Source organism: Bos indicus, chromosome 19 (assembly GCF_029378745.1).
Source record: "Bos indicus isolate NIAB-ARS_2022 breed Sahiwal x Tharparkar chromosome 19, NIAB-ARS_B.indTharparkar_mat_pri_1.0, whole genome shotgun sequence".
NCBI lineage: Eukaryota > Metazoa > Chordata > Mammalia > Artiodactyla > Bovidae > Bos > Bos indicus.
Genome location: NC_091778.1, coordinates 38318887 through 38340279, shown reverse-complemented (window position 1 = coordinate 38340279; position 21393 = coordinate 38318887). Strand labels below are relative to the sequence as shown.

The window sequence follows — 21393 nt, the reverse complement described above, 5'->3', positions numbered from 1 at the left end:
ACTCAGCATTACATCGTGGTCTTGTGCTTAGGCTTAATCATAGAAATACTGCTAATAATAGTAACAATTGCTGTTTGTAATTGTTCGAGTAAGGCTTAAATTGATCAAGACCATGGAAATTATTAATAACCCAGGCCCAGCTATGGTGATGTGGGTCATATTAAATTGTGTTGAGATGGATAACCTTGGCAATAATAGTAACCAGGATCATAAATTAATAACAGAAGTATTTAAATTAATGCCATACTGCCGATACCCTTGGTAGTAAGCTGCTCAATGCTGCTCTTAGTACTAATGTTGCTCCTTCCTGCCTTCCATGAATTCAGCTGAGAGGCAAGGCAGGGCTCTAAAAGCAGCAGGAGGAGACAGCTTAGAGGCAACCCCTGTCTGGGGGGAGGGATCCTCAGGGATTTCTGAAGAGGGGATGGCTGCCTGGTGTCTTCTGCCCAGCCGTGGGAGGTAGCTTATTCACATTCACGGTCAAGGCCACAGTGATTGACGTCTACCTGTCCTTTCTGGGGATATCCACTGGATTTTGTTGGTTACCCAGGAAAGAAACTCACAGGGCAGAATTTTTACTCCCACAAATGAACGATTTAACTGGGAAATCACCTACCAGTAGTAAGCTTGCCCTCAGCACAAGTGTCTTAATCTCTCCCTTCTTCCTGTAAGGCTATTTTTTCAAAGTTGAAACTGAGGTCCACACCTGGCCAAGTTCAGGGTGAGAAGATGAGCTTTATAGACTTGCCCCCTACAACTCTGTGCTCCAGGGCTGTCTGGGAACCAGGAAAGGGTGGGGACAGGCAAAGTGGGGGTGACCATCAAGGTGGAGGTGGGAGTGCTTCCTGCCAAAAGACTGGTGGCAAACTCCTGGGGTTGCCAGGGCCTATAATTTGAAACTTCCAAGTTTTCTAGAGCATGGTGAGTATGGTCCTGGAGATGTACATGGATGGGTACATGGATGTGAGTCCATTCAACTCTTTTATTCTTTCTGCAGACCTTTATTGAACACCTACTGTGTACTAGGCATTCAGACAAGAAACTATAGTCCCTGCCTCCAGGGAGCTCATCAGCTTATGGAAACACAGTCTAATGAAGGCAAATGGTTGAGGATACATCTATGTGTTCATATCTCTGTGTGTGTGTGCACTGTGTGAGAGACTATACATATGAGGGCTTTCATGGAGATGACTGCACACGAACACATGTACGTGTGAGTGTGTACGTGAGGACGTGTGTTTGAATGTTATGAGCACACGATGAATGTGCATGTGTGGAGGTGCACAGGCGTGGGCAAAAGGCGCCGGCCCACAGGACTGCGTGAGGATGGCGGGGGCATAGGAGACTGCATAAGCACATATGTATGTAACCTTGGGAGTGTGTATTCCTTTTTGTCTGTGTGCACACCTGGGATCGCTTCAGACCCGTCTTTTGAGAATTCAAATGATGTCGGGATGGTCTCCTCCTTGAACGTCCCCGCTGTCTGTGGTCCGTGTCAGACCACTTGCCACCTCTCTCCCTCCTTTCCCTAGGCCTTTGCAGAGAGAACCCCGCACTGGGAAGGGGCAGAGGAGGGCTTGGATATAGACCGGGAAATGAAAGGAGGGGCGGGCAGTGAGCATTACTGCTGATAACGGCTGGGTAGGGAGCAGGGCACCGGGGAAGAAGCTGAAGCCAGAGGCAGGGAAAGATGCGCAAGAGAGGGAACCCAAGCCCACAGAATCCGGGACGGACGCGTAGCAGCGCGGGTCGGGCGCCGGGTACCAGGTCAGGGATAAGCTTTGAGGGCGGGGCGCGGAGAAGAGGCAGCGGGGCGCACGGGCGCGGCTCCCTGCCCGATGTCCCTTTCCGCCTCTCCTCTCCAGGAGACCGTGGGGAGGGCGGGCGCGGTTCCGGGGGTGGGCGGGCTGGGCGGGGAGAGGGCGGGGCCGCCGCACTGGCTTCTCCTAGCCCCTCCCGCCGGCAGCCAGAGGGAGCCGAGCCTCCGCCAGCTCTGAGGGGCTGGCGCTGGAGCGCTGCGCAGCGCAGCCCTATCGGTCCGCGGAGCGGGCTGAACTGAAAGCCGAGCGCTGCCGCGGGAGGCGGCCGATGGGGTCAGGTGCCGCCGGCCGCGCCATGGACGGGCCGCGCCTGCTGCTGCTGCTGCTGCTCCTGGGGGTGAGTGCTAACTGAAGGGGAGCTAGCTCTCTTTCCCGGGACCGAAACCTCGATGAGTCCAGGTTTCCCTGAGGAGAAACAGAAAAGAGCGTTGGGGTCCCAGATACTGGGGTTGGGGGGTGGATGGCGAGAGAGGAGCTCCGATGCCAGTGTCCACGGAGGAGCGTCTCAGGTTCTCACAGTGAAGAGGCGACTCTGAGATTTAAGGTAAAGATTCGGAGAAGAGGGGCGCACGGAAGCAGGTCCTCGTGTGCCATAGGAGGTGTGTGTGGAGGAGCTGGGAGGGGTCTCTCAGGAGAGAGTCGTGGGGCTCTCGGATGCCTGGGTTCTTCGGAAGAGGGCGCTTGAATGCGGGATCTCGAGGCGACTTTCCCTCTGAGCATCTTGATCTCTGGAGAGTCGTGGGACGGAACCCAGGCTAGAGAAGGACGAGGAATGGGACAGGAACTAGAAAAGTGAGGGGCGAGAGTGGCTGGGGTGGGGAACCGGAGACGAGGAGATAAGAATTGTGTGGGAGGAGGATGGAGGGACTGGAGGCAAGGGGACCGGGCATCGGACAATGAAGACCAGCCAGACAATGGGGTGGGGGGAGGGGCGTGGGAGGGAGAGGTTCGGGGAGCGGGGCTCTGTTGAAGGGGGAGAAGTGGGTTAGGCAGGGCAGAAGGGACGCTGGTGAGGGAGGTGGAGAGAGGGAAGCAAAAGGAAAGAGGACGGAGTAGGGAGAGAAGACCCTGAGTGGTCTGGGCCTCGCCTGTCCGCCGAGAGACAGTGGGACGAGAAGAGAGAGCAGAGACAGACTCTTCCCGCATGTGTCGCGCGCTCTTCCTCGCGGGGTCGGGGAATTGTGGTTTGGGGTCCGAGGCTGGGAAAGGAGTGCCCACCTCGCCAGGGCGAACCCGCCTCCCCGGTTCCCCAGCGACCGGCGGGCTCCCGCTACGCACTTATTCTCGCGGTTAGAAGCAGAGCTTCGGACTGGATGGGACGAAGCAGGCGTCGTCTGACGGGTTCTGGCCGCTGCCACTTCTTGGGGTGCAGAGAGGCGGGACTCGCAAAGCCGGGAAGGTCGAGGCAGTGCGCCGCCGAGGGGGCGCGCCGGCGAGGGCTGCCGGCAGGGGGCGCTGCGGCGCGAAGGCTGCGCGATCGCGGCTACTGGCGCGACCGGGACTGAGCGCTTCACCCGCCACCCGGACCCCCTGTGAAGTCAACCTGCGGCAGCGCCGCCCAGACCGTTCGCTACGTTTCCGCGAACGGCGGGGGTGGGGGGATCGGGGTTCTGCCCGCCCCCCGCCCAGCTTTCGGTGAAAGACTCCCGGCTCGGAACAAGATAGAGGCTCTCAGACATCTCGGCGAAGAAACTGCGGGTCTTACAAAGCGTCGAGGTCCGCCCGGTAGATCTGACAGGACATTCAGGACCCGATGTGTGGCCGTGAAGGGAGTGCCCTGGAAGGTTCTGCAATGGAGATGTCCTCACTCTCCCTGCCGTCTTCATCTCTGAGCACTGAGCCCCCAACCCCCCATTTTACAGACAAGGAGACTGAGGCTCTGAGAGTTTTAACCAATTGGTCAAGGAAGGTCCCACAAGCGAGTTGAGCCAGAATCTTAGGGAGACTGCCCCTCACCTGACTGCCAGCTCGGTACCTCCCGTACGTCTTACGGGGCAGCCCGGCGTCCCAGCTCCGGAGAAGAGCTGCACGTCTCGGCGGCAAGCGGGCGGGAATATGGGGGCTGGGATGGGCAGAGACCCATCCCCGAAGCTCAGCACAGCCCCCCGGGGCGGTCAGTACCTGTGGCTGCGTCTGGGGATTTGGGAGTGACTGCGGGCACGTCTGCGCATTCACACCGCGGGTTAGAGAAGCCTCCCCCGGGCGGAGGGCGGGGGTCGAGGCGGGTGGCCAGGTGCGGGGATTGCGGCAGCCAGTAGTGCGGATTCCGGAGGGGCGAGGGCGTGGGCTCGGGTTTTGGGCTGGAGAGTGTCCCCCGAATAGAGAAAAGGCGAGGAAGGAAGGGAGCAGGGGGTGGAGGGCCCGGGGGCTCGGGAAGGTGGACCCGCACAGAATCTGCCGCCCGCACCCCTGCGGCTCTCGCCCCTGCCTCGCCGCAGGGCTGCTGTCTACGGGCTGGCCCTGCGCACCGCAGCGGTCCGAGTTTCTTCCTGGGCCGCGGCGAGAGAGTGCTGAAACCGGAGCGCATCTCGGCGGGTCGACTGACGGGCCGCGCCGGTAATGGAGGCACTTTGTCATTCAGACGTCTGTAACCGGAGCCGCCGGCTGGCTAATGCGCCTAATAGGGACGCAACTAGGACAGCAAACGCGAGGACAGGAGCGGGTGGGGGAGGAGACCCCAGCAGGGAAGGGGTCCCCGCCCTGCTGTACCAGCCGGGTCGCGTTCACGCGCCTAGATTCTTCCCTGGGGTGGGAGGCGCGGAGGTGGGAATAACAAAATTGGTTGAGTGCCTACCGTGTGCCACGCACTGCCCTGGGTAATTTCTCCTGTCCCAGCAGAGCAAATCTAGTTATTCCCATTTTACAGTTGAGAAAGCTGAACCTCTCAGGCTTTCAGAAAGGAAACCAGGTTCCCCCAGTTAGTATGTAGTGGCGCCCTTGTTGCAACCCCGGATTCCTGGCTTGGAGTTTACTCTTTCCTCCTTATGCCAGGCACACTCCCCTGCCCAGCCTTCCAAATCACGGGAGGACACGTGGCCCTGAACCACCACTAGACCTGGAGATTAGACTCTGTCCTATGCCCTTGGCACCGCAGATTTGTAGCTGAGCCCCTTCACTCCCCCCACTCAGAGCCCTGCTCCCTTTCAGAGTCTTCCTGCAGCATCCTCCTCAGTAATTAGATCTTGTTTTCCCCCTCAAACTCCACCCCTGTTTCAAGGGATGGGAGGGGGGCATGTGCCAGTGCCTCCTCAGGGTTTGCATTGGTCTCAAAAGACCCTTCCCATATTTGAAAACTCTCCAACCTCTTCACCCAGCCAATGGCTCCATTCACCTAAGGAACCCTTTGCTGAAGCTATTGTGAATAGTTAGGACTCATCACCGTGAAGCCTTCCTATAGTTTCAAATTCTTTCAGCTATTTTGGTGTGTTTTCTGTTTTGTCCAGTTTTTTTAAATTGATTATTAAAAGTCAGTTCACCTAAGCATATTTGCACCTTAGTTTCTTGAAAGCCTTGACATGGAAAAAAAAGATTTGCAAACATTCTCGAAAATGGAATGAGTAAGTATAATAAATGTTAATTTCAAGCAAATGTGTCTATCATTTTGGTAAATTGCTCATTTTGGAACAATTAGCCTGAGTCCTAGTGACACCCACCCCACTTCCCAGGATTGCCGGCCTTGGACCGATAGATGGTGTAGTTGGGTTAGTGCTTCCTGGCCACTTAGCAGGATGACCTCTGAGGGCCTCAGTTTCCACGTCTGTCCCTCAAGCCTTCCTCATCAGCTTCTGGAACAACTGTTTGAGGTGATATTTCCTCTCCCTCATGGCACTGTGACTCCTGCCACGAATCAGGGACCCTGTTTCATTGGAAACTCTTAGTTTAGTGCTCAGTAAATATTTGAGTTAGTTAACTTTAAACAGAGCTGTTCTCCAGCCTCCTTTGGCCTGCATACCCTCTTCAGACTCCTCTTGGTGGGTAAATCTCTCTCCATTTTTATCCTGCCCCCTACTCTGAGATGGTTTCCCCTGTTTGGGGATGGCTGAATTCTCCTCTCCCACTACCTACCCCTTAGGCTCAGCAGCTCACTCTCTATAAGACAAAACATTTCTTTGGTAACCAACATTTATTGAACTCCTATTATGCACCAGGCAGAGTTACATACCTTATTTCATTTAATTTTCAAAGCATACTTGTGCAGTAGATATCACCAATCCAGCATTTTAGGGGGGGGGGGTGGAAATTGAGGCTTAGAGAGATTGAGAATTGATACCCAGAGTCGGACAGGACTGAAGCGACTTAGCAGCAGCAGCATACTATTAAGTAGCAGAAATGGAATGTTTTGAAATAGAAAACAAAACAAGTTTAGGAAACACATGGTTACTAATTATGTGGCCTGGATTCCAAACGGAAGACTCTGGAGAAGACAGAGGACCACAGGCTGCCACAGGGAGAGGAGGCTTCCAGAAGAGGGGCTTGCATGAGGCTGCCCCTCTGCCCATGACTGCCACAGACAGACCCCCTCAACTATCTGGAGCCCAGTTCTCTCTACCAGCCTCAACTAACTGGAACACAGCCAAAAGCCACAAAGGACCTTGGAAAAGAGAAAAGAGAGGTCCCAAAGTGAATAAACACCATACTCATTTATTTACTGCCTCCAGCAACCCTGAGAGGCAGAAACTGTCATGGTTACCTAATGACAAAGAAACTAAGGCACAGAGAAATTCCAAACCTGTCACAGGTCAGCCAGCTTGTAAGCCGTGAGCCAGTACTCAGAGCAGTGAAGGCAGCAGAGGAGGAAGGTAGACTTTTTACTCTGAGTATTGCCCTCTGCTAGATCAGATCCTGCTTACACTCGATTTATATACCTTCTTCCCAGGGCTAGTTACATATTTTCTAAAGATTGAATTTATTGTTGTTCAGTCACTAAGTTGTGTCAAGCTCTTTTGCTATCCCATGGACTGTAGCCATCTTCCCTGAAGCCGGCCAGGCTCCTCTGTCCATAGGATTTCCCAGGCAAGAATACTGGAGTGGGTTAACATTTCCTTCTCCAGGAGATCTTCCTGACCCAAGAATCGAACCTACGTCTCCTGCAGTGGCAAGGGGATTCTTTACCACTGAGCCACCAGAAATTAGAACGGGGGAGGGGCTGCTTAGGTCCCACTAGTAGCAGCGAGAATTGACAACTGATATCCTGACAGGAAGGGAGCAGGCAGAACTGAAGAAACGCTGACAGGGGAACTCAAAGGGACAAAAGTGTGTTACTCTGGGATAAAAAGCACAGGACTTCACTGCATTGCATCCTGGAATACTTGTTGATGTAAATATTGAGTCCCTGAGTCATGGGGAAACCGTGAAGGCATGTTCCAGAGAAGGAGGAAGGTGCAGCCTCCATGGTTAAAGTGAGAAACATTAGGTGAGAACAGCAAAGCCATGATTTCCCGGAAACTCAGCTACCCAGAAAGTCAGTCCCTGAAGTGCTAGTTAACTGAGGCTGTATAATATTATGTTCTTAAATATTCCCTAAGTATACATGCTGGGTCCCTAATATGTGCCAGGTACCATCACAGGCACTGAGGCAACCAGAGTCCTTGGCCTCAGGGAGCTGACAGTCCAGTGGGGGACTCTGTAGAGTGTCAGAGCAGACAGGAGTGAACAGGGAGGACATGTGACAGGGCAGCTCTGCCTGATGAAGCAGAGACTGGGGCCACAGAACCAGTTCCCTGATGAAGTGCCATTAAGCAGAACACTGAAGGATGAAAAGAAATCCATACAGACCCTTCTGGAATCTTGCTCACCTCCTGGGGGAAAGCCTGCATCTGGGACTACCCTCTCCCCAGGCCAAGGCTTCTGGTCTGCAGATGTTCCCAGCACTGTGTTCCTGCCACCTGGGAGTGGATGGTGGCAACACCCAAGGTTCCCCTCCTGTGCTGCCTGTATCCTCCCCACCAGTCTCTGGAGGACTGCAGGCTGCCTCCTAGACTGATCCAACCTATCTATCCCCCTGCCTCCCCTGAACCCTAGTGAGACCTCAGGACAATTGGAAGGACTGAAGGGAAAGGAGTATTGGGAGCCATTCTGGCCAATGTGGAAGCAAGGAATGCCCAAATGATCCTTACGGCTCCTCTCTAGTCCCATGACCCAAGAGTCCATACTTCCTCTGAGCATCAAATGGGAACTGTGTGGTCTGGAGCCAGGGAAACAGGCTGTGGAGTTTTATTAGACGTTAAGCTTTTTTTCAAGGAACAGAAATATAAAGCAATCTGCCAGCAGCCCCTCTCTCTAGGGAATCTGGTGCTAAATCATTCCATCCATGAGCAAAGATGCCTCGGCAGCAAGAATCTGACTCCCTTTTCCGCTGTTTCCAGTGTTGTTCCCACTGACTGTATGGGGGCAGGGAGAAAAGGGCTGGTGGCTGGAAATCAAACCCTGGGGGAGCAGGGCTGCTGGGTGGTGAGAGCAGCCACTTTCTCATCATTGGTAACAGGCGTCCTTTTCCCCCGTCTTTGCACCAGAGTCCTGATGATTGGCTGTGGGCCCTGAGCTGTCTCTATCTCTTATCTTTCCAGAGAGATGAAAACTCAGAGGGAAATGAGCAGATCAGAATTCCCAGAGCAGAGTCAGGATTTGAACCCAAGGTCCCATCCCTCTGCCTTCTGGTCTTGGGTACAGACACCTCCCATTTGATACTTAATATATGGAACGGTAGGATTAAGGACCGAGAGTAGAGCTCTGCTAGCCTTTCTTAGAAAAAGATTCCCCTCAGGGTAGACGCATCCCTGCAGGTGTACAGCTTAGCAAGTGTCATTTGGGCTAGATTTCAGCTTCAAGTTGCCCCCTTGGCTGGGAGCCCTGAGCAAGCTGCAACTCGCCTGCTGGTTCCTGACCGCCGCCCAAAGGCCCTCTGCTGGTCCTCAGGTTACCCTCCCCACATGGTGTGTCCTTGGGATTCCAGGAGTTACTGTAACCCCAAGGTGAACTTTGCAGAAGGTCAGCATCTGAGGCTCTTGATCTCACAACCCAGCAGCCTGCAGGGGTGTGCTGTCCCCCTGCCTTTCTTCCCTGTCAGCTTTCAAGTGCCATATGCCTCCCTGGTGAGCTCATCCCAGACCAGGTGGTTCCAATAGAAGGCTTCAGAAAGGGGTGTTTGCTCCCTCGGAATACATCCTGTCTCCTTGCTCTTGCCAGTCTGACCTTCTTCATCTTCCCCCATCCAGGTGTCCCTTGGAGGTGCCAAGGAAGCATGCCTCACGGGCCTGTACACCCACAGCGGAGAGTGCTGCAAAGCCTGCAACCTGGGCGAGGGTGTGGCCCAGCCTTGTGGAGCCAACCAGACCGTGTGTGAACCCTGCCTGGACAGTAAGTAGAAAGTGTCCAGTGGGGGAAGGAGAGCAGAATGGAAGGGAGGGCAAGGGGACTGGCGGGCATGCCCAGTAGAGGCCTTACAGGCGCTCTGGGTCCTGGCAGGAACTCCTGCCCACCACTGCATGGGTGCCAGAAGTGAGTCTGACCCAGCATAGGAGACAGAGAGGGGCAGCTCAGAATGGATGAGGGAAGTATGCAGAGGCAGAAGGGGGGCATGATGGGGGATGCCCAGGGGGTGCCCGTTCCCAGCCCCCAAGTAGAGAGGCCTAGTAGAAGAGTGTGGCTAGGTGGGAGGAGTAGCTGATGCTAAGATCAGCTAAAAATATCATCTGCGCTGCAAAATCAATGGCTGCCACTTACCCTCAGCGCATTTGCGGGGAGGGGAAGAGGATCAAATACTAGCTACCCTGGAGACTGACCTTGGGGGATCCTGGGAGGGTGTGGCTACCACCCCCCATCAGCCCCCAGCACCTCCCACTACCCAACCCCCCGCCCCGCATCCCCGCCACTGCTCCCCAGGGCAACTGTACTTCAGTTCTGACAGAGGAAACAGAGTTTTCCCCAGGCAACAGGGATGGGGGTTGGAGCATTACAAGGATGTCCTTACTGGGGAGCGATGTTGGGTGCAACAGCGGGGAGGGGCACTGTGGCCATTCCTACCTGGGATTTCCTTGAGGAGGGGAGAGAACCCCATCTTCCAGAGGTGCTGGATGAGGTGGTGGGTCTGTGATCTGAAATTCTGTGCCCTTGTCTCATCTCTGATGGATGCCCTCCCACCAGTTGCTTTCAGGCCATGAACCCTTTTCCTGACTCTGTCTGGAAATCTTTCCTGAGGACAGTTAGGTCCTGCCTTCTACCTGGCACTCAGTGCCCACCTGGGGGCCAGTGGGAACTCTACTCAGATTGTTCTTTAATCATGTTGGGAACCAGGGTGTAGGAACTGGGAACTCTGAATCCGCCGGTCTTACCTTGAATGTCTTGCCACCGCCGCCACCACCACCTCCAGGCACCACACTGCACACAGCGTATCTCTCCTTCAGGCAACCCCAACTCCTTGGTATCCCAAACACAGCTTTCCTATTTCTGTGCTTGTGGATCCTGTAACTCCATCCCCCAGCAGAGGGATGCCAGGTAGGGAAGGCTAGACATCCCTTTGCTACCTTGCCATCTGGGTACCTCCCCTGGCCCTGGCCTAACAGGGTTTCCATCCCAGGGCAGGACTAGCCAATCACAGCTGCCCTGGAATCTCACATGTTTTCCTCTCATTTCCTAGACTCTTACCCAGGACCTCTTCTCTTTGGACAGCAAGTCTCCCAAGATGGGACCCTAATCCTTCTGTCAAAGCAAGGGCTGAGATACAGGAGGCTGAGAGAGGGCATCTCCAGGGAAGGGGAGAAGAGACAGGAGCAGAGAGGCAGCTCAGAAATCCCGCTTGCTCCCTCCACTCCCCTCCCTTCCTCTTTTCTCACATTTCCCCCCCTCCCCCAGCTGTGTTAACAGGCTGCCTTTAAAAGTCTACTTTATGGGATGGAGACCCCAGCGGACTTTCCCTCTATCCTCAAAACGTTTCCACAAGGAAACCCATTAAGCTCCTGCCTTCATTCTCTGCCAAAAAAGACCACATTTTTCCCACCCCCTAAAACTCTCTCCTAGGAGTTCGCTGCTAATTTTCTATATTTTCCCATGAGCAGGGCCCTCTCCTTTCCCTCCCATGTGACTAGACCCACCCCACTGCCACATGCCAACGAGATAGGAGCTTCTTGTATAAATCGGACATCTTGCCTTTGCTAGGAAGTCCTTTCTGTTTGACTGTATCCCTGCTACTGAATTTATCATTGCCCACCCCAGGGGCCCAACTGTTACAGGATCCCTGCTGTGTGTCAAGTGCTTAATGGTAGAATTTCACTTACTCCTCACCACAACCCTGTAAACAGAGACATTATTCCCAGTTTTACAGAGAAAGAAAAAAGCTCAGAGAGGTTAAGTAAGACACCCAGAGTCACACAGCTAATAAAGTGATGGAAGCAGGTTTTGAATCCAGACCTGCTTGATGCCTAAGAAGAGAAGCACAGGAGTTGCTCTGCCAGAAGTGAGTTGAAACTGAAGGCTCCCTCCAGGCCCATCTCTATCTTTTCTTCTCTCCAAACCCCCACCCTACTCCCAACTGCTGCCCCTTTGACTTCTCTCTGCTTTTTCCCTTCTTTGCTTCTCCAGCCCTAATCCCAACCTCCAAGATAATGACCCTGTGCTCCATCTTGTGTCTGGATGCCGTTAGAGAAGGTTAAGATAGGAACCCCACAGCAAGCCCCAGTTTCCCTCCATTGGGATCCTAATCTGCTACCTCTGCTTCCACATTCTGAGCTACCCTCTTTCCCCAGTTCTCAGGTCCTAACTGTGTGCTCTTCCTGCCCTTGGAGCAAGGATACATTCTCTTGGATTCAGTTTGGCATGGAGTTCCCCACTCTGGGCTAGAAGGGGTAAAGAAGATCTGGCTCTGTGCCTACCCACTCTTTACACGAGGCAGAGAGGACCCTGGCATCCGTTCCCTTACTCCAGCGCATGAGTCAAGAGTGAGCTTAGAGATTTTTCCTTCATGCCCTTTGACTCATGCTCCAGAATAAGGGGAGGGATGCCAGGGTCCTCTCTGCCTCGTGCAAAGAGGGACCACACACACAAGTCCTCTTTCCCTTCTAGCTTCAACCCCTCCCGCTGTGCCTTTCTTAGCAGGAGTCCCATCCCCGCCCTCTAGAGCCAAGCCCTTCAGCAGCGTGGGGTAGCGCCATGGGTGGGAGATTTTGTCATCTAACCCTAGTTACTCCCATTCAGGCCACACCTGAGCCTCTGCCTGTGCGGATAGAAATGGAAGGGCAGCTGAGGCTCTCTGGGAAGGCTGGCCATGCCTGGGCTGGGTTCACAGCTCAGCTCTGGCCTGGGGGAAGGGCTGGGTGGGAACCACGCTCAGATTATTCCTTAATCATGCTGGGAACTCTCGGAGAGAATCTGCCAAGAAATTTACCGGCACCAGCTGTGTTACCCCTTGAGACTTCAGGGCCAGAGTTTCCGGGGCCGGAGCATGGGGCTCCTGGCTCCCTTTCTCCTTCCCAGCTTTCCCACACCCGGAATCGGGGACGGGCGGGAGAAGGGGGTGTTAATGAGGGGGCGAGGTGGGCCGAGGGGCTCCAGCGTCCCAAGTGCCCCGAGGGCAGGCGACTAAATTCGGGGTGCGGCTCCCCCACCCCCATCCCGCACATCCCTCTGTCCTCAGGCGTGACCTTCTCGGACGTGGTGAGCGCCACGGAGCCGTGTAAGCCGTGCACGGAGTGCGTGGGACTGCAGAGCATGTCGGCGCCCTGCGTGGAGGCCGACGACGCCGTGTGCCGCTGCGCCTACGGCTATTACCAGGACGAGACGACCGGCCGCTGCGAGGCGTGCCGCGTGTGCGAGGCGGGCTCGGGGCTCGTGTTCTCGTGCCAGGACAAGCAGAACACCGTCTGCGAGGAGTGCCCCGACGGCACGTACTCCGACGAGGCCAACCACGTGGACCCCTGCCTGCCCTGCACGGTGTGCGAGGACACGGAGCGCCAGCTGCGCGAGTGCACGCGCTGGGCCGACGCCGAGTGCGAGGGTGAGAGCCCGGGGCTGCGCGGTGCGGAGGGCGCCCACCCCGGCGGGCAGGGTCTACAAGGGTCCGCCCATGGCCTGCAGGGGCAGCCCCCATGGCCTCGAGCCAGCAGACACCCTCCTGATCTTTCCCACCAAAGGACCCCATCCACTGTTAGCCTCTCTGGGCTAAGTGTTTGGAAAGCATCCTCCCAGGCCGCACTCGGTTCCCACGCTTTGGTAATCTGTGGCTGCCGGCTTGGGACTGGGTGGGTGGCAGAGAGGTGGCCTCTGTGGCCAGAGCACAGATAGTGCATGTTTGAGCCTGAGGTAGACTCTCTGAACTGGAGAAGGGGTCTAGGACCCTCCAGAACTGGGACCCTTTGGCTCTGAGACCCACTGTGGCTCTGGGACTTAGGATGGAGTCCGCCACACTCTCACTTACTGAGTGATGTCAAGAAGGTCACTTTGGTTTCTGGACCTCAGTTTCCTACTGGTCACAGGGTTTCCAGGTTAGGGACAGGGGCTGGTTCACGTCACCTTGTTGGGGAGGGGTCAGAAGTCACTGTTACAGTTTAGCCAAGGATGAAGTGAGACCCAGGGAACACTGAGGAGATCGTGGGAACAGGGGCGCTTTGGGATAGAGAAGGAAAGGAAAGCAGCAGGCTTGGGGTTTGGGAGCCTGAGGATGAGGCAGGTGCATGTGGAGGGCCCTCAGCTCCCCGGGGGGATGGGAGCTGGGTATGCCCGCCTTAGTTGGATGGGCGGTTCCTGGCATGGGAGGAGGAAGCCCTGTGGTAGCCAGGGCGGAACTGTTTTGGTCCCCTGGTTGGTGACATCCATCGTGGGAGAGGGGTTGACTGCCTTTACTTTCTATCGCTCTAGGACTGGGCACCCGTGTAGCTATTTCCCTTTGGGACCTAACCCTCAGGGGGCTCTCCCATTTTGAGCAGGCAACAAGTGCCTCCTTCTGGGAGCCCTGAGTTGGACAGGAGAGAGCTGGCCTTTGCCCCAGTCTGCCAGCACTTAGTTCCCAGGAGATCCCCCTTTGTGGTGGGGGCAGCACAGCCTCTGCCTTCAGTCTGCCTGCAGTCGGATGGGGGAGGCAGATCCCCTGCTGTGGAGAGCCTCTGCTCTGACACACCCGTGCCGGCCTTCCAAATCCTGTGATCCTCTGGTGCCGGGACCTCAGGGTGGAGAGGGCTGTTAAGCTGGGCTGAGGCCAAGCATGTGTGTGAAGCTTCCTGCACTGGGATGTGGGGTTGGGGTGGAGCAGTGGGATGTGGTGGTTCCGGGGGCAATTGCCCTGGCCCAGGAGACAGGCAAGTAGCATCAGGCGCAGGGCAGAGCAGGGGGAGTTTCAGCAGCCTGCAACGGGCAGCGGGTGGCACGCTTCTGTGGGCAAGTTGGGACCAGCTGGTGGGGGGTGGGAGTTAGGGGTGCAGTTAGAGCAAAGAAAGGTTGCCAGCTGGGAGAGGGGTGGGCTCTGCCTTTACGGGCATTCACAGATTCCTTCCAGATACTGCTCTGCTTTTCCAGCCACCCTGAAGGGGTGTGTTTGTCCCTGCCCCTCTTCTCCTTCTCCCTCGGAAGGGTTACATGTCAGCTCCAGGGCAGGGGGGAGCATTTCAGGAAATGGAATTTGACTTGTGGTAGTTTGGCTGTCCCCCTCCCCTCCAGTGCAGGGTATATTCCTTGCATATACATTTCAGGTGTCCACATGGTGACTCACCCACCTTGGGGGCAGAACCTGACCCTCTAGCCCTCAACTAAAGAAATTTGGGTTTAGGAGGAGTAACCCAGTCCTTCTTTCCACCCCCCCAAGTCTGAGAGCTCCTATGCCGGAAACGGCTGTCAGGACCTGCCAGGGGCTTAGTGGATTGGAATGCCAGAGGACGTGGTCACATCTGGATCTCATCCTCGCCCTCTGTTAGGGGGGCATTCGGGAGACTAGGGGAAAGCGCCCTGGAAGTGCTGTCTTCAGCCTGGTCTGGCTCCCACCCTCCCTCAGCTCTTCCCCTCTGCTCCTAAATCTCTGTGATGCCTGATTCACTGACCTTCCACCTAACCGTGCCTTCAGCCTCTGGGTTCGGGTCACTTGAGCAGAGCTGTACCCTCAGCCTCGGGGGTCAGGTTGCCCCTCCAGCTGGCCCAGTCCCCTAGCCAGGCAAGAGAAGACCCTCCCCAAACCAGTGCTGTGTCAGAAGGTAGGGCTGTGTCTCCTCCACTCCCTGCCCCACCTCTTCCACCCTATCCTTCCCAGGACTGAGATGAGGGAGGGGAGGGATAGGGCAGCAGATGGCAGCCCCCTCGCCAGAGCCAGCCAGATGGATTCCAGAGTCACATCTGGGGACCTTATTCTTCAGAAGGTGCTGAAAGTGGGGGCCTTTGAAGCATCTTTGCCTTGAGCCAAGGAGGTCTAGGAAACCAGTGGGCAGCTTCAACTCCAATTTGGGTGGGCAAACTTGAGGGCTGAGTGGGGCAGATCTGGGGAGCAAAGTCCCTGCCCTTCACCCCAGTGGCTTGTCCTGTCTGCTTTCCCTCCCTGCCTCAGGCGTGGGAAGCGAGGATAGATGGGGTAGGCAACTTTGCCCAGACAGGTACCCCCAGGTCATCCAGAGCCCACAACCCCAGGTACTGCCTTCAGCTGGGTGAAAGAATGGAAAATACCACCCACTGCTGCCAGGGAGTGCTCAGTCCCCTACCGGGGGGGCTGGCAATGCCCAGCTTGATATGAAAGAACCTCAGTAGGTGGCAGAGCAGTCTCCTTCCTCTGAGACAGGGCAGTGCTTGGTCTGTGGGCTTGCTCTCCGCCAGCAGTCGTCATCCTTTCCCACTTGGGTTTGGGCTATCTGACACTGTCTTCTCTGGATGGCAAGATCAGATGGTATGGGGGCTACACAGGGCAGGAAATAGCGGCTAGCCACTATCCATGGACTGGCTGGAGGGAAGCAAGCCAGCTGTGCACCTCCCCACCCTGCCTGAGCCTAGAGCTAGGACACGAGAGCCTGGAAAAAAGGCTGGATGTCAGCTCTCAGAGGACAGTGCATTGGACAGTACCTCTCTGCCACACCTGATTACTCTTACCCTTCTTTAGGACAGGGATGACTGGGACCACTAGGACAAGCTGGGGCCAGAGAAATTACATTCGCTAGCCTGCCTCCAGCTGGAGGCATCCTAGTGCTTATTTACTTCTTTGTGTGTTTATCTCCAGGCGAGGCTTCTGGGTACCCAGAGTAGGCAGAGTTGAATTATAGGGTCACAGCTTTCCCCGAGATGGAAAGGAGCTTGAAGACTATCTTTTAATATCCCCATTCTATAGATACAGAAATTGAGGTCCTGAGAGTTGAAGGAACTGGTCCAGAGTCACACAGGAAGTCAGTGACAGAGCTGAAGGGGGCCGAGGGCTGTTGATTCTTAGATCCTTGGTCTTCTCCACCATCGTGATGTCATATAGCCAATCCCAGCCCACACCTGTACGTGTAGCCGCCGGGCATACAAGCACCTGGGGCAAGGCCGGGGCTGGGGTAAAGCTCTGGGGGTCAGGATCTAGGGGAGGGACTCGGGGGAAAGTGGGTCCTCACTCCTGTAGCCTTTTCTTCCAGAGATCCCTGGACGTTGGATTACACGGGCCACGCCCCCTGAGGGCTCCGACAGCACAGACCCCAGCACCCAGGAGCCCGAGGTACCTCCAGAGCAAGATCTGGTAACCAGCACTGTGTCAGATGTGGTGACCACGGTGATGGGCAGCTCCCAGCCTGTGGTGACCCGAGGTACCGCCGACAACCTCATCCCTGTCTATTGCTCCATCCTGGCTGCTGTGGTTGTGGGCCTTGTGGCCTACATCGCCTTCAAGAGGTGAGAGGGGGAACCTGAGACAGGGAGCCAGATCTTTGGCCTCAGGGAGAGCTTTGCTGCGACCATGACCTGAAAATGCACACACTCTTTTAACTCAGCCCCAAACCAAGCTCATCCTCACTTGCCATCAACTTCACGCTGAAGTCTTTACTTCAAGGTGTGGCAGGCCCGTCCTGCCCTGGCGTCAGCACCTCCCCACCCGCACTGTCCTCCCCTGCCTGACTCCTCAGCCTCCAGCTGCACACAGAGCTGCTTTTACCAGCTGCTTGCATCCTCATTCCCTGGACCCCATTTATTCACACAGTTACCTGTGTGTGTGTGTGTATCTTTCTTTCCCATGTCACACATGGATGTTATGGCACTCATGTCCAGAAATCCAGGATGTGGAGAAGAACTCGAAAGCATTTTAGATGTTTAAATGCATTTTCCATTCTTTAGAAAAAATCATCAAAGAAATAACATGGTTGTTTGGGATAATGCAGAGATGACCAATGTCTTGTAAAGCAAAAAGTCGTAAAACCTCCTTTTATCTCTCCAAATCCTACCTACCCCTCTCCTCTTTGGACTCTGTTTGGAATGGATCCCTTCCAGCCATTTTCTATGCATTTATAAACACATGTGTATAAAACCTTTTATAGTTATATGTACACGCAGGTTGGCTTTCTTTTTTTTTAATATCAATGTGATCACACTCTACATATTCTGCAACTTACTTTTTCACTGATCTCCCTTGGGAGAGCTTTCCTCAGAACATATAGAATTATCTGATTAGTTATAACTGCTCATTCAATAATATGGGTGGAGTATAATTTATTTAACCAATCTTCTATAGATGGACATTTGGTTTGCTTTTAGTTTTTCCTTATTGCTTATGATAGCAGGGGAAATCCTCACACGTACGCCTGCACACATGTGGGAGTACTTTAGAAGGAAAGATTGGGAAAAGTGAAATTCTGGGAAGTCATTTATTTGTGCACCATTCGTCCCATGGACATTTACTGAACACCGGCCACATACACCAAGCCCTGGGTGCCGCTGTGCCCTCACGGTGCTTCCAGTGTGGGCCGGGGAAAGGAATGTAGAGGGCAGGTATGAGAGAGCCTCCCGTGCTGGGCGGGGGTTAGGGACCAGCCCCCACCAGGCCTCTGGTGCCCATGCGCCAGAGCACAGACACTTTAGCCACATGGCCGTGTGGCTCCTCAGGCTCTGAGACTGGGCCTATGCTCCGGCTCCAGGTGGAACAGCTGCAAGCAGAACAAGCAAGGAGCCAACAGCCGACCTGTGAACCAGACACCCCCACCAGAGGGGGAAAAGCTACACAGCGATAGCGGCATCTCTGTGGACAGCCAGAGCCTGCATGACCAGCAGCCCCACACGCAGACTGCCGCAGGCCAGGGTGAGTAGCAGGGCCGGGCGGGCGGGTACTGAGGCAGGGAGAACAGGAGTCATGAAGATTAGACTGTAGGAGGGACTGCAGAGGGGCTGGCTGCAGGCCTCTGGGTGGAAGCGGTGGGGTGAGAGAGTGGGTAGCAGAGGCCCTTGGCAGTGGAATGACTTGGGAACAGAAGCTTTGACAAACTGGAGCATCTAGACTCATCAAGCTAATTGTCCCCCAGAGCTAATTACTCCGCAGAGTGGCTGCAATTAGCCTCCTGCCCAGGACTTCTGGGGAACAAGTAGTTAATTATGTCCCCTAATTGGTGGCCCATAGCCCAGCTCCAGACACTTGCTGCAGTTGAGTCTAGGACCAGAAGTCCTGTCTCCTCTGCCTTGATTAATTGCTGGGGGGCGGGGGCAGGGAAGTTAGGGGCTGGGGATGGCTCTGGAGCTAAGGATGAGGAGAAGACATGAGTCAGCATCCCCCAGGTGCCTCCACTGCCCTGCCCACATCCAGGACTGCATCTTGGGCATTCCTCTGCTTTTAGGCTCTTGGGTCCTCCCCAGACTGAGAGGAGAAGTGTCTCAGCCCTTCTTGGGTCTTATTCCAGGCCCCCACACCCACTGTGGGAGAAAGGGGGTCTAGTGGGTAGTGCCTGACTCCCCCTGGGTTCTTGGCAGCCCTCAAGGGTGATGGAGGCCTCTACAGCAGCCTGCCACTGGCCAAGCGGGAGGAGGTAGAGAAGCTGCTCAACGGCTCTGCGGGGGACACCTGGCGGCATCTGGCAGGCGAGTTGGGTTACCAGCCTGAGCACATAGACTCCTTCACCCACGAGGCCTGCCCAGCCCGCGCCCTGCTGGCCAGCTGGGCCGCCCAGGACAGCGCCACGCTCGACACCCTCCTTGCGGCCCTGCGCCGCATCCAGCGCGCCGACATCGTGGAGAGCCTGTGCAGCGAGTCCACGGCCACGTCCCCCGTGTGAGCCGGCCCGGGAGCCCCTGCCCTGCCCCCACATTCGGACGACTGACGCTCCAGCCAACCCCTCGGGTCAGAGCTGCCCGCCTCTGGGCAGGGCCTCAGAGCCGGGCCCCCAAACCACAGCCCCATCGCTGCTCCCGTGTGGCCCCACCGCCTCCAATCATTGCTTCTCCCTCTCGTGCCGCAGGTGCCCCTGCAGCCTCTCCCACCCTCTCTGCCCCCTCGCCATCTCAGGCCTCCTGCTCGCTTCTCGCCCTGTTTCTCGGGGTGCCAGCCCCTCCCACCTTAGCAGGTTGTCATATCTGTGAGGCTGACACCAGGGATGGTGGTGGGGGCATGACAAGGCTCCAGAGACTCAGAGGGAGAGACTGAGGAAGCAGAGCCATGGACACTACACTGTGAACTCGGGGAACGAGGGAGCACCTGTATGGCCTAAACCTCTCTCAGCCCCCTTGCCTCCTCCCCTGTGGCCTAAGACGAAGAGCCTCAGAGGTTTATCAGAGCTGGTAAGGGGGTTGAAATCTAGTCTATCCCCCTCCTTGTATAGGACCATGAGGCCCAGAGAGAGATTCATTTGCCCAAAGCTTCCAGCAATGGAGAAGCCAAAGATGAGCTATCCCCTCACCCTGAATGAGGAGCGCAGACCTCAGGCTTGCTGGAGGGGACCAGACGACCCTCTGGCAAGTGTCTCACAGCCAAACCCAATCTGCTCTTCACCATCTCCAGAGCTATCTAGCCCCTGTGAAGGGCAGGTACTTCACCCAAGGCCTGACCCCCTGGTCTGTCCTGACCCCAGTCAGGGTTGGGGTTTGTGGCGAGGGGTGTGGCTTCCCTCTGCCTGTCCCCTCAGGTATGTCAGTGTGACATCTGTGGTGTGGCAGTCTGTAAGTATTTGCCATCCCAGCATAGACTTGGAGCTAACACAGGCAGCATCTTCCCCTGGAGTCAGCCTTGGGGGTCGGGGACTAAGGACCGCCCCCCCGACCTGCAGCATGCAGATTCAGAGAGACACACACAGGATGAGAAATCTTGCTTCTCTCCAAGAGTTCTTTCTCTTGGGCCAAGGCCGGATCCTGCTGGGGCAGCTGCCAGAGAAGCATCGAAGGGAATTGAACTCTGCTCGCCGTCTTCCCTCACCCCCGGCTTTGGCAGGCCAAGGACGACTGAGGCTTGAGCTGGCGCCTGCCTTCCAAGGGCCTGCACGTGGAGGAATGCTCCCCCCTCCACCCTTTCCCTGCAAGCACGGGTTTGGCTGGGCTCTGGAGGCTGCAGTGAAAAAAAGTGGACCAGTGTGGGAGCGCAGCAGGAAGAAACGGAGTTAGAGTGTGGCCCATCGAGGGTCTCTTCCGAGTTTAGACGACCCTTCAAAGGACTGTTTCTTTCCTAGCTTGGTACCAGAAAGGGGCCATGAGGTCCCTCCTGGCCTGTTTTGCTTGATGTTGGAATGAGTGTGGCCCCCCTCTATTTAGCATGAACGAGCCCCAAGCAGGGTGCGCACTGCCAGCCACCCCCTCCCCAGCCCAGGGGTCTCTCACCCCTGTATAAGGGACTGGGGACATTGTACATAGACCACACTTCTTTGACCTGAATCAGTAACAGGAGGAGGAAACTCACCTGCTGACCCCTCACCTGTGAATTTGGGGAGTGGGACAGAGTCTGAGGTATTTATTTTCCTCCCCAGCAGCGGGGGAGGGGGTTGGAGGTTGCAAGTATGTTTTAGCATGTGTTTGGTTCTGGGGCCTCTCCTGCCTCCCTTTGGGCTGAGATGGAGCCTTTTTGCCCAGTCCCTCCCGCAGCTGGGAGCTGTGAGCTCCACATTCCTTGTCACCCTCCCTGTCGCCTGCCCCTTGCATCCTGTGTAATCATTTCTTGGGTCCTCCTGAAACCTACACATAAAACATAAATGATGAACATTAAATAGCAAAGAAAGAAAAATCGTACAGAGATTTTCTGGAAACATACGTGGTTTGAGTTGGTAGGGGGTTGTGTGTGTGTGTGGTAGGGACCTGGGTATAATTTCCAATTCGGTGAGTTGCTGTCCTATTTTTCTCCCCCCACATAATGGGGAAGTTTTAACAGAAATCCAGCAAATTCACATGTGTCACCATGGAGTTAAGTGGGATGAAGACAGAGTGGGGGGCCTTAGCTGCCAGACCTTGGCGAGGGAAAGTGAAAATGGCCATGCAGGAAGCTGGCCAGCTATGAACTGGACCAGATGTCAGAAGTGAAACTGACCACCGGGGAGCCAGAGGCTTGCTAGGAGGGCCAGGTCACAACCCCACAGCTCCCAGCCACCCACATGACCTGGGAGGCACCCCTCAGCCCAACACACAAGCGCGCACACACAGTCCTGCTCCAGATGGCCTGGCAGGAGCCTGGCTGGCCCAGCCTGAGGTG

The 21393-nt window shown here is 55.6% G+C and overlaps 1 protein-coding gene across 1 annotated transcript; it reads left to right on the top strand.

Annotated features, from left to right (window-relative positions):
* Positions 1–1971: 1971 nt before the first annotated feature.
* NGFR (nerve growth factor receptor) lies at positions 1972–20931 on the top strand. The gene is made up of 6 exons (XM_019982401.2): positions 1972–2157; positions 9035–9176; positions 12448–12807; positions 16388–16640; positions 17876–18036; positions 18699–20931. The coding sequence occupies exons 1-6, from the start codon at positions 2089–2091 to the stop codon at positions 18998–19000; spliced, it is 1287 nt and encodes a 428-aa protein (XP_019837960.2). The 5' UTR covers positions 1972–2088; the 3' UTR covers positions 19001–20931.
* The last annotated feature ends 462 nt before the right edge of the window (positions 20932–21393 follow it).